This window comes from Notothenia rossii (assembly GCF_949606895.1).
Source record: "Notothenia rossii genome assembly, chromosome: 8".
NCBI classification, from domain to species: domain Eukaryota; kingdom Metazoa; phylum Chordata; class Actinopteri; order Perciformes; family Nototheniidae; genus Notothenia; species Notothenia rossii.
In genome coordinates this window covers 74,337,036-74,349,956 of record NC_136906.1, presented here as the reverse complement: position 1 = coordinate 74,349,956, position 12,921 = coordinate 74,337,036, and the positions used below count along the sequence as shown (strand labels likewise).

The window sequence follows — 12,921 nt, the reverse complement described above, 5'->3', positions numbered from 1 at the left end:
TGAGTCAGCACGATAGATTCAAACACACACAGAGAGACGAGACAAGAGGAGAAAAACAGTCTGAGTAATTTCAAATGGCGGAAGGAAGACAGCGAAAGCAGAGCATTTAATGACATGTTCTCTTACTGGACCTCTTTGAAATGCAATTGAATAACCCTGCATTATAACAAAGATAATAATAATAATAATCAGGGGGGGGCGCGGCTGTCCTTATGTTCTCTGACGGGGGGGCTCACCTTCCCACACTTTGAAAACCCCTGCTTTATATAGTACAATTTACCAGTTGGAGCAGTGTTTCCAGAAGGTTGACCAGTGACTTCCACCTCACACAGTGTCAGGTATTCTTTTCTTCCAGGAATTACAATGTTTACATACTGGCCTTCCATTCCATAGCAAGCAAATGTTTTTGAGTCCCCAGCTGCGATAGATGAGATAACAGCACATCTGGTGAAAGAAACAGGAAAATATCAATAAATTATTTAGATAACCAATTATATCTTTCTCTATAACTTTCAGAGGAAAGCTAACATTTGTAAATCTTGTATAAGGCAGATAGTGCTGTTACCTCCAATTGGCGTTGCCATTGTCATCGAGGGAATTCCCAACGCGGATCTCAGCACCGTTGATCCTTTTGTGTCTGCCTTGTCTGTTGGTGATGGTGACATTGTTGATTTTATATCTCTTTAGGAGGTCAAGTCTCCACCAGGGTTTGATTTCTCCTTCTGTGTGTGTACAGGATCCCTTTCCATATATGCTGGCATGATTTCCATCAATGGCTCTTTCAGGGACACCCGTCTTCCACAAGGAGGACTGATTCACGTTTCCACCTTTAGCAATATTAGTATCTGAAGAAAGTAACAACAACATGTGTTATGAAACATAGTTTGAGTTAATCACAGAAGTTGTACCTGTATTCATCTGACCAGAGATGAAAATGAACAGGCAGTTGCCATATTTTATTGAACCTTTCGTGTGACTATTTGCTTTCTATTGGATCCTTTATATCAGTGGTTTTCAAAGTGTGAGGCTATGAAGGTAGATATGGTGCAACATGCGAGAGCGTGTAAAACCTGATGTGAGCACTTGCAGAAATTAAATCTGAGCTTGTGTGCATACATTTACACTTGTATAAAATATCCACGTATCTGTGAACCAAATTTGAAGTCACAGAAGAAAAAAATAAGTTTTGTAGCTTGTAGAAAAAAAATGAACTTAGTGATGAAATGTTCACTTGTAGAAAAATATACATATTTTAAATATATTTTCCATTACAACTGCAACTTGCGACTTGGTCGAATCTGGGGCCTTGACTTTTGCTACACTTCTTGCAATGAATGTGTCCCTAAAGTCATTTTCACCGGTCGATATGGGGGGAGGGAGGGGGTTGGAGCGAAGGGGAGGAGGAGGGGTGCAGGGGCGGATCTAGACAAATATTCATGTGGTGGCAAGAGGGTGGCAGATGATTGTCTGAATTAATATGATAATATTAACAATCATATCATTCCTATCAGCTGTCAATCACTTTTATGATTCACATATTCAGTGTTATTATTAAATAAACTATATGTTTTGGAGCAGTTAATCATGAATGTTCCTCAAGATGCTTGCTCACCCTCCTTCAAATTTGAAAGACAAGTAATTACGATCATAGATCAAAATTCTAAAGATTCAAAGGAACAGTTCAGCACCCCACAACTTTACTGCAAACAGTTACAACCTTGTAATAGATTTTTTTAAAAGCAAAAAAAATAAGATAACTTAAAGAAGATTGATGTGTTTTTCTGTTATTGAACCAATGCAATGTTGTCTAGTACTTTATTACTTACAGTAGTTCATGGCCAAACAAGTGGTCTGACCTTATGATTGAGACTGGTGGCTAATCCCAGCCCAGCAAAAATGTACTTAGATAGAGACAGTTCCAGACTGCATGTGTACTACACAGCTAAATAATGAGTTTAATTTTCTTTAAAGCATATCTCAGTCAGAAGTAATTACTATCATTCCTAATAAATACACTCACCTGGAAGACCTTCCATATACTGGCTCCTGTTTCCTGTACAGACAGTACCTGTAGGTGATACATTAGTGATTTTAGATTAGATTAGATTCAACTTCATTATCTTTTCACAGAGTTCTATAAATATAGAGTACAGTACGGTAAATAATACGCTGAATATGAACACTAGATATGTACAAAATGGCAGAGGTGGGAAGTAACTAAGTACATTTACCCAAATACTGTACTTAAGTACAATTTTGAGATACTTGTACTTTACTTGAGTATTTCCATGTTATGCTATTTTGTACTTCTACTCCACTACATTTCAGAGGTAAATGGTGTATTTTCACTCCACTACATTTATTGAATACCTTTAGTTACTTTACAGATTTGGATTAATGATGTGAAATATAATCAAGTGTTAAATCAGACTTTAGTTCCACCTGGAGTAAATTCACAAGCTACCAGGGGCGGACTGGGGCTACAAATCAGCCTGGGACTCTCGGCCGGCCCACTTCGGTACCACCGGCCCACCTCGGTACCGCAAGTAAATACTGCTTGTAAATTGTCGACGGGGGGCGCTAGTGACTTACCCGACCGGCCCACCTCGGTGCCGCAAGTAAATACCGCTAGTAAATACCGCTAGTAAGTACAGCTAGTAAATTGTCGAGGGGGGGGGGGGGTGGTGCTAGTGACTTATCCGTCTGGCCCACATCGTCCGACCGGCCCACTTCAGTACCGGCCCATCGGGATTCGTCCCGAACGTCCCGATGGCCAGTCCGCTCCTGCAAGTTACCCTGCAGTTTACAAAGTCATTCAAACTAGCTGCACCTTTACCAGCTTTGATGACACTTTAATGATCAATCATTATTAAACATGTCATATATATTATTCTGAAATGGACCAGTCTGCACAATCACTACTTTTACATTTGGTACTTTGAGTTTATTTTGATGCTAATACTTTTCTACTTTTACTAGAGTAACATTTTGATTGAAGGACTTTTACTTGAGTATTTCTACACTCTGGTATTTCTACTTTTACTGAAGTACAAGATCTGAGTACTTCTCACACCTCTGCAAAATAGACAGCAGTAAAAGTATAAATACACAAAAATATAAAAATATAAATATTTGGTATTGACGAGGTTGGACAACCGCACTTCTAACAATCCAAACTATCCCTAAAAGTGAACACTTTCATAACAGATGGTTTACTCCTAACCTTTTACAGAAGTGTCGATATTCAAAGGCAGCATACATAATGACAAAAATATAACAAAATACACAATATGTAATTACATTAAAAACAAACATTACATTATCTTCACTCATCAGATGGACCCTACATTGATACTAAAAAATATGCTGCGGTTCCTCATTATTTTACCAGTGTAAAAACATAAATATAGCTTTTAGATACAAATAAAGCTGTAAATGTGCACCCTTCCTTCCAGACTTTATTAGGATGTTTTAACAACCACCAACATCTACTGTTATTAAATGTTTATTAGAGTTTAGACTCACCATCCTTCCAAACGGTTCGTGCATCGGTGAAGAAATTGAAGCTGTCTTGAACAACGAAATGCTTGTTTGTCCCCTTTGCTAAGCATTTTTCATATTTTCGGAATTCCTTTTTCTGTTGGTGATCGAAGTCACTGGCTAAATAAAATCAGATAAGAAGTTAAATATTGCCATATTATTACACAATTCTTTTTTACACATTATAATAATTATATCAGATTAAAGGATCATGTCTTCTATTTTCATGATTAAATATGTCAAGAGAATATTTCAATGTGATATTTACTGGATTTTAGTGTTAGGAAATCATGTCAACTTACCAACAGGATGAATCCACAGCAGGCCCGCAAATACAACGCAAATCTTCCAGCTCATGATCTTTCAATGGCACTAAGTCTCGATCAGGGTGCGGGATCCATTCACTGCTGCACAGGACTCATAGCAAGTATTGTTCCAAATTAAAGCACTGCTTCTCCAACAAGACACATCTACTTTAGCTCCTACCTCTCTCTGATTGAGTCAGGTCAAAGTAGCATCATTTACCAAAAGCAACTGAACCGGATGGCCACACGAATATGTTATAAGACTGACTTTGCATAGCTACCTGCTGCAGGCACAATCATTTTGTTGTAAATTCACATAAAAATTCCATCATGCAAAAATAAGCAAAATATCCTGATGTTTAGATAAACATCTAGGCACTATGTAAATTAATTCAAGGAATGAATAGTGGTGTTGATGTACAGTAGCATGTGTGACACACTAGTATCTGCTTTAAAATAAATTAAATATTAAAATACCTTACACAAACGCATCCGATAGAAAAATATTGTATAACTTTTGTAATGTTTTTTCAAACCAGCTAAATTGAAAATATTCAAGTTGTGTGTTTTATTAATTTACTGAGCTTGGAGTGTTAAAATATATCCTGTATATAGCAAAAGGAAGGAAAAGGGTGTATGAAAAGCTGTGGTATCCCTTACTTGCTCAAATGTTAACACCAAGTACATAGCCACGTCGAAAAAGTTGGAGCCCTTAGTACTTATGTTTTTCTTTTTTATCCATTTATGTAATACATTCATTTATATTTTAAATCTGCAAAGTAACAAGTATCTAGATATCTTGTATCTATAAATACATTTAGTTGAGTAAAAGGTACAACATTTGTCAACAAAATGTAGTAGAGTAAAAGTATAAAGTTGCATAATGTGAAGTACAAGTACCTTCATTTTCTACTTATGTGCCGTACTTGAGTAAATGAGTTAAGTTACTCTACTACTGCATGTAATACATTAAGAGGTGGGAGAAGTATTCAGATCTTGTCCTTCATTAAAAGTAGAAGTACCGGAGTGTAGTAATACTCTGTTAGAAGTGAAAGTACTGCATTTAAAATGTAACTCAGGTAAAAGTATTAGCATCAAGTAAAAGCACTCATCATGCAAATTGGTACATTTCTTAATATTATATATCGTATGTTTTGATTATAATGATTGATCATTAAAGTCTTATCAAAGCTGGTAAAGGTGCAGCTAGTTTTAATGACTTTGTATACTGCAGGGTAGATTGTGAATTTACTCCAGGTGTAACTAAAGTCTGATTTAAGTGTTGTTTGTATTTCACATCATTAATACACATCTGTAAAGTAACCAAAGGTACAAAATACATGTAGTGGAGTAAAAGTACACCATTGCCCTGCCCTGAATTGTAGTGGAGTAGAAGTACAAAGTAGCATGCAATTGAAATATTAAAGTACAAGTATCTCAACATTTTACTCAAATACAGTACTTAGTTACTATCCATCTCTGAATACGTTACTTCCTAAACCTGTTTATGTATTTAAATACTTATTTTTCCTCCAAACTTCTGCTTTACACCTCAGTCCAGTAAGTGGCGGTAATGCACCAAATCGTTGCTTGGTAACCGCCATGAACCTGAGAGAAGAAGAAGAAGAAGAAGAAGAAGGAAAAGATGGCGGAAGTATACACAACAGTCACCCTACTGCAGAAAGCATGACTACACGACATTGATATTCAGTGAGTAGACAGCAAAAGTACAGAACATACATTAATTAATTGAGAGAATGTAATGACATGCGAGATTTTCGCTTATCTTTCTTCAACCATGTGTTCCTGCATTAGTGTTTTAACCGCTTGTGTAGAGAACAAGGTAATATTTCTCAATGACACCACTTACCACCTAGAGTGTATTAATTGAAAGTACATGTTCCTATTGTAAGTTCTTAACTAAACTCAGCCTATATTACTTTAACAACTCCCTCTGTCAACGACAGCCTCCCATGTTAACTCTTAGAAGTTAATGTTGACATTGTAATTCCATACCAGTTCAACACATGCATTTACTGCAAGGTATTTTGTAAATAATTAAGCTTTACTGACTTACTAATGAACTTTACACTTAACAAACTTCTAAAATCGTTTGCAGTAGTCAATACTGTGTTTTACCTGCAGACGCTGTCGAACCAACTTCTTTGAAAGACAAATAAAAGAGTAAAACTTCCTTTAAATAAGTAATTAAGTAAATTTGGTGTATGCCAAATATCACAATGAACCCAGACGGATTGAGAAATGGCTCATTTGTGATGTGTGAATAGTGAAGCATATGAAAGGAAAACTTTAATTTGTCGTTTTTTTTAAAGGCTTCTACTGAAGCCTTCCGAGTAAATCCCCAGAACGCCGACCCCTCCTCATCACTCCACCGCGTTGGTGCGCGGGGCTAAAGCTAATGCTTATAATGCTAATGCCAGCAAATACAATGGCGGCTTCATAAAACTTTTCAGAGCCTAGTGGTTTACTTATTAAACTGGACATTGAATTTCCCAATTTGATGTACTGACTTTGGACATGCATTGTGTACAAGTCTCACACAAAATGTTATTCATGGTGCAGAGAAGATATTTAACATAACACCCATTTAATATTGAATGATTAACCCAATTTACCAACAGGATCAAATATTCAGATTTTGATTGTGACTAAATAGACATTGTATTATTAAGGTGTCATTCACCCAAAGGTGCCCGGCGGCCCATATGCACTTTTTTTTTTAAAGATATTACTACTGGTAATATATTACTTTTTTCTGTATGTGTCAAGACCAGTATATCAGATATAACAGTAACAAATAAAAAACGTATACATTGATGAAAAGCAGAAAGAAAAACGCACCATGCTTATTGCCTTGTTTGTAAATATGCACTTAAAATGGCAGTAATTTTTTTGTTTGTCTGTCAGTTTGCAGGAAAATGAACTGACATTGTGGTAGAAGAGAGGGATTTTTTTCTCAACTATGAATCACATGTCAAATAATAATAATAATACTCTCCTTTTTTACCTAGGAAATGTCTGCAGGTTGTGTGAGGTGGATGCTGAGCCGCACAGTGAAAGCTGTGTGTGTTGGCAGCCATGGATACTGGACACCAGCGTCAAGATTCACCATACGCAGTGAGAGATCTAACCTCATTGCTTCCTCCTGGCGAGGGTCTCCATTCTGCTCTGCTGTAGACAACACAGAAAAACCTCCCACGCCAAAGAAGAAGAAGCCTGGTCCTCGAGCTCACGGCACAATCAGCTCCGTCGGCCATGACATCCCGCACCGTGAGATTCAGTTGATAAGTGAGACGGGCGAGAACTTGGGCACCATGCACCGCGGGAGTGTGATCAGACTCATGGACAAGAACGGTCTCAAATTAGTGCTGCTCAGTGAGCACCAAGATCCTCCCGTGTACCAGCTGATGAGCGGCAAACAGATCCACGAAGAAAAGCTGAAACAACGGGAGAAGCAGAAAGCAAAAGGTATGAAGTGCGCGGAATAGACCCAAATTAGACATTTGTATAAAACTGTGATTTCCAACCTGAGGGTGGGGAAACAATCCAAAGGGCTGACACAATTTGGTTAACAGGTTAGAAAGAAACATATTTCTGCTGCAGTAAACTATATTTCTCACATTTTGCGGTAAAATCCTTGTTTGTCCAACAAACCAGAGCTGAACCATAGTTGTATTTGAAAACGTACATTTATTTAAATGTCTATAACAGGGAAACGATCTGAATGATTTAGACAAAAGTATCCATTTGTGATTATTTTGACTGATAATTCTTGTGATTTTGCGATATTAGGGCGAATCATCACTTTTAAATCATTACTTTTATCTTAATTATAAATTATATTAAAATTAGGGCTGTCAGTCGATTAATCGCATGAAGTCCATAGTTAATCGCGATTAATCGCAAATTAATCGCACATTTTTTATCAGTTCTAAATGTACCTTAGAGGAATATTTTTCAAGTTTTTAATACTCTTATCAACATATGAGTGGACAAATAGGCTTTATGCAAATGTTTGTTTATTATCATTGGATCAATGACAAATATTCTCCTGAATATTTTCAATACAACAACCTGGAACTCTCTCTCTCTCTTACACTCTCTCCCCACCCTGTGTACTTCTCCGCACTGAGCCAGTTGCTCTAACAGACAAGCCTGTTTACAGTTGTCGGCGAAATGCCGCTCCTCTGTCTTCATAACAGTCAAAGCATGAGACTGAAGATCCCACTGTGGGTCAAAATAATGCGCTGTGATGTGCAGTCGACACGTTGGATGCGATCCGAATGATCTAACGCAGCCCCTCGTCTATGGGCTCAGAACAGTCTCATAATACACACATGCACACAGAAGGATTCACACTTGTGTTTTTCAATGCACACACAAGTGTGTTCTGTTTCATATACAATGCAATAAAATACAGAAAACATTTTTACATATTTATTTTTTATCCTCACATATTTGTTTTCCGTTTAAAACCTCTGAACCTGCAAACACAAACCCAGGGGTGCCCACACTTTTTTGGCTGGTGAGCTACTTTTGAAATGACCAGCTCACCGAGGTCTACCAACCAAAAATAAAATCCCAAATTGCAAGGGTTGCTGAATAACACGTTTTATTTATACATGGGATAACTACAATAGGGCTGCAACAAACGACTCATTAGATAATCGATTAATCTATCGATTAATGAAACGATTAATCGACTATTCTGACTATTACTGTATGGCTTGCACAATTTCTCAAACGCTCTTATTTAGCCTTCAACTTTTAGATTTAGCTTGAGGTTGTTTTAGGCATGTGGAAACTAACAATGAAGACAATAAAGATGAATAGTTGATTCAAAAATACATATATTAAATTAACTTAACACATTTTGAACAAAATTAACATTGCTTTTTATTTAAATAAAATAAATAATATTTCACATCAAAAGAAACATCAATGTTTTAACAAATCGTATTAAATAATCTGATGACAGAACGGTAAACAGAATAGCTGAAACTTTAACAGAATAAATAACTCAGTTACCTCTAATCATTAACCCATGTTTGAATAATTGAGTTAACTCCGTGTGTTGCTGCTAGCATACATAACACCTGACGTGGAAACGTTACTCGTGGATGGGGCTACAGAGCTACTAGAAAGACAGTGGAACCCGGTGCATTCCTCCGTCTGGATGTGGTGCACTTTTGCTAAATGTTTAGACAAATTGCTCGTGTTACCGCCCTCACATGCTAAACTCTCTTGGCAACGAGCATTGTCCACCTCAAGACGGGTAACATTTAACCACACCTTGGAGCGCTTCTCTCCGCCATCCCCGCCGTGTGTTGCTGCATGGAGCAGCTGCGTGTGTGTAAACTGCCCCGCCCCCCTCGCACACAGACGGGAGAGAGTCTCGATTGGAAAGGTCGAAAATACACCGACCATAGACGCATTTGTTTGTCTTTTTGCATGTTAGAAACGAGTTGGCGACACTAAGACTGCGAGATAATGTTTTTGTAGCAATAATACATGACCTTTCTCTTTCTCAACTCGCTACTTGGAGGGAAGTCGCTGTCATATGCCTTGTGAACACTCCGATAATGCCTCTCCACGTTACCTTTCTTTGGCAGAGCGACGCTTGCTTTACAAATAAGGCAAATAACCTTTGAATGTGACATCACAACAAAATATTCTTCCTCCCATTCTGGGTGGAAGTGGTATGTCTTTAGCTTTTTGCTCGGTCCCGCACTCATTTTGTTGTTTGTCTCTTGTTTGTCTCTTTAACTCAATTTGAGTTTTCCCAGCACTTGACTGATTTTGTATCGCTTTGTATTCTGGATTAACAGACTGGAAAGCAATAGGTCGCTTTTTCTGTCAATCAAGTAAACTCCTGAATTAAGTGGCAGGGAGGCCAAGGGAGGAGGGATCAAAACCTGTTTAGTCTATTTTAACGGAGCTGGTAATGCACGCAAATACAATATTATATATTATTATTATTAATAATAATATATATATAAATAAAAACATATTTTTTTAGTTACACCCGCTATTGATTAATTTAGTCAACATTGGACCTTGATATCGTCCGCATAAGCCGCTTTCACACCAAGTACTTTGCCGTACTTAGTACCCCAGGGCACTAAGTACCAATCGAGTTCACACCGGAGTACTTTTCCCTGAGGGAAGATTATGCAAATGAGCCACTGACGTCACTTCGTCTTCTTCTGCTTTGGGTTTACTGGCAGGCCGCAAACAACTTCACGGCGTATACTGCCACCCGAAGTCCCCGGAGCTTCTACTGAAGCCTTCAGAGTAAATCACCAGAACGCCGAAACGCCGACACCTCCTCATCACTCCACCGCTCCCATGTTTTGTTTTTTTTTGCCATAAGTTATTCTCTCGCCGTTGGTGCACGGGCTAATGCTAATGATGCTAATGCCAGCAAATACAATGGCGGCTTCAAAAAACTTTTCAGAGTTTTACAGGGCATGGTTTGCAATTCGCCCAGCCAATAGAAATTGGTACTTTTTTGGTACCACCTCTCTAGCAGGCACTAAAAATGGGGGTAAAAGTTCCCGGCACTAAGTACTCTTTTTGGTGTGAACGCGACATAAGGGGTACTAACGGAACTAAACGGGGAAAGTACGGGGAAAAGTAATCCGGTGTGAACGCGCCTATTGCTATAGTGAAATAATATAATCGAAAACATTAAGCCTCTTTGATTTAATAATCGGAGCTGAAACCTCTGCCATCTCATAACAAACACTTCCTTATTTATCTTTGAATAATAATATCGTAAAAATAAAGATGACTATATTACGGTCCTTCGGTCCTGAGACATGGACCTGTCAGCTCCGGACAGCGCAAAATGCCTATATGAAGTGTCATGAACACAAGAAATCATACCCTCGTGGGGGCGTACTGATGTGATTGGCTATAGGTAGAAAAAATTACAAGTACGAATCGGCTGACAGTCAGGGGAGTCTCAAAAAACCCACACACGAATGCAAAGCGATCCATGCACAGAAAGCAGTTTGTGTTTGAAGGTTCAGGGGATTTAAATGGAAAACATATGTAAGGATCAAAAATACACATTTAAAACTTTTTTCTGTATTTGGATTTTATTTACATGTATATGAAACGGAACACATTGTGTGTGGATCCGGAAATATAAGTGTGAATCCTTCTGTGTGTATTATGAGACTGTTCTGAGCCCATACTCGTCCTCCACAATGTAAAGCTGTAGCCACCCATTTAGCTATCGCTGTTGTTGTGCAGGCGTCTCCCCGGTAAACTTTCAAGCGTGGTCTGCCGCAAGCAAGCGAGCGGCAGGAGCGGGGCTGTCAGCATCAGCTGTGTGCTTGGCTTGCTGTTTAAAACACCTTTTTTTGTATCCATATCTCTCGCTAGAATCTCCCACCATCCAACTAACAACAACAACAACGTCAAGCCTTTGGGCTCTGAAACTACGGGGCGGGCCGAGGACAAATACACATGCGTTAATCCCGCGTTAAAATAATTAGTGGCCTTAGCGCGTTATTAACTTGACAGCCCTAATTAAAATAATGAAACATTTTGGAGGATCTGTTCCAAATAAGTTTTAAGTCTGTAGAATACGATGTGTGGATCAGCACATTTCTGCAGCACGTTGTTTATTTCAAATCGTATTTTGACACATATTTAGCCTTTGAAAACTATTTTGTGATTTAGTAGTCACATCGCAATTTCGATCACGTTTTATTTTTAATTCCCTAGCTGAGGCTTTACTTCATCTCCTCATCTCTGTTGTTGTGTTAAATATATACAGACACTTCTTCTGTTCCTTTAGCTAAAACCTAAGTAGTTTCAACATGTCATACACATCATGATAAACAGGACTGACTGTGTTGTCTCCTCAGCCCCCACGCAGGTGAAAGAGATCAGCTTCCTCTCATGCATCTCCTCTCATGACCTCTCCACTAAGATGAATTGGGTGGGGAGCTGGCTGGAGAAGAAGAACCACGTTAGAATAACTATGAAAGCAGGACGGGGGGGACCTTCAGACAACCTGGTGAGGAAATCACACTCGTTTTTTCTGAGAATTGCAACAAAAATACTCAGCAAATATCTGTTCTTAATCTTTACATGACCTCCATGATCAGTTCAGCTCAAAACTCTCAACCCCTTCTCTCTCCTCACCTTTCCTTGGTGCCATTTCTTCCCAAACGGCACTTTTAAATGTCCCTTAATGGTTTAGAGGAGGTGGACAATTGTAACAATTATCATTTCATAGCCACACATTGGGCATGTATTCCCAAGAATATATCCTAACACACACACTGTTCTATTTTACACAGGACATAACTCTGCAGGAGATAGTGGAACGAATGGAGATGACGGTGGGATATGTTTCTAAGCCGGCACTCATACAAGACGGCCGAGCAGCCATGTGCATCCTGAGGCCGCCTTCAGCAAAGGACCTGTTAAAAAAAAACAAGAACAAGACTGCAGCAGAGGTGGTGCCGCCTGGAGACAAAAGCACGACGACCATCGAGAGCGTAGCATCTGTTGTCAGCAGCACGGACACAACAGAAGGGTCTTTACAGCAGGGATGTGACGGAAATAAAACATTCTCATGAAAACAAAAAGCCTGTGCTCACAGTTTGGTGTGAATCGCTTCATCAGGAAGTGCTTGTGTTGTGTAGAGGTTTTACTAAGCTTGGTGTTATATAATGATTTATCCACGCAAAGCTAAACAGCTAAAAGAAAATGTTGTGCATGTGCGAGTTTTTAAAGAATGGTGCCCCATGTATAATATCTGTACTTGAAAATATGACATAGTTTTACTTACCTAAAGACTACCTTTATTTGATAAGTGCAGGTTACTTTTTACAGGCACATTCTGAAAAACACAAACTGAAATGTCCTGTTATCCCATATTAAAAAAAAAATTGTAAGAAATGAACTGCTTAATTATATACTGTGCTGGTTAGTTAGACATTCAATTAGCTGATTCACATGCACTCCATGTACTCACCATTTACTCTTGGTCAAGTATATTTTGTATAATATATTTACACACACAACTGATCAT

General features: G+C 38.4%; 2 protein-coding genes across 2 annotated transcripts in view; one reads left to right on the top strand and one right to left on the bottom strand.

Moving 5' to 3' along the window:
• Positions 1-4,067, bottom strand: part of LOC307016014 (uncharacterized protein) — a 35,898-nt gene extending 31,831 nt beyond the window's left edge. The window contains exons 1-5 of the mRNA XM_079645059.1: positions 3,843-4,067; positions 3,526-3,660; positions 2,021-2,068; positions 566-845; positions 281-444 (exon numbers count right to left, since the gene is read on the bottom strand). Of these exons, the coding sequence (XP_079501185.1) occupies positions 281-444; positions 566-845; positions 2,021-2,068; positions 3,526-3,660; positions 3,843-3,897 (682 nt within the window). The 5' untranslated portion in view covers positions 3,898-4,067. The remainder of the gene's footprint in view (positions 1-280; positions 445-565; positions 846-2,020; positions 2,069-3,525; positions 3,661-3,842) is intronic.
• Positions 4,068-5,404: 1,337 nt separating this feature from the next.
• On the top strand, positions 5,405-12,792 carry mtif3 (mitochondrial translational initiation factor 3). The gene is made up of 4 exons (XM_079645060.1): positions 5,405-5,555; positions 6,878-7,334; positions 11,747-11,898; positions 12,185-12,792. Exons 2-4 carry the CDS (start codon positions 6,881-6,883, stop codon positions 12,464-12,466), a joined length of 888 nt encoding a protein of 295 aa, XP_079501186.1. The 5' UTR covers positions 5,405-5,555; positions 6,878-6,880; the 3' UTR covers positions 12,467-12,792.
• Positions 12,793-12,921: the final 129 nt, after the last annotated feature.

Excerpts from the sequence above, each read along its gene's own strand:
- mtif3 (XM_079645060.1), top strand. The coding sequence starts at position 6,881 with ATGTCTGCAGGTTGTGTGAGGTGGATGCTGAGCCGCACAGTGAAAGCT. Across the intron at positions 7,335-11,746 it reads GGAGAAGCAGAAAGCAAAAG|CCCCCACGCAGGTGAAAGAG; the intron begins GTATGAAGTGCG and ends TTGTCTCCTCAG. Across the intron at positions 11,899-12,184 it reads GGGGACCTTCAGACAACCTG|GACATAACTCTGCAGGAGAT; the intron begins GTGAGGAAATCA and ends TATTTTACACAG.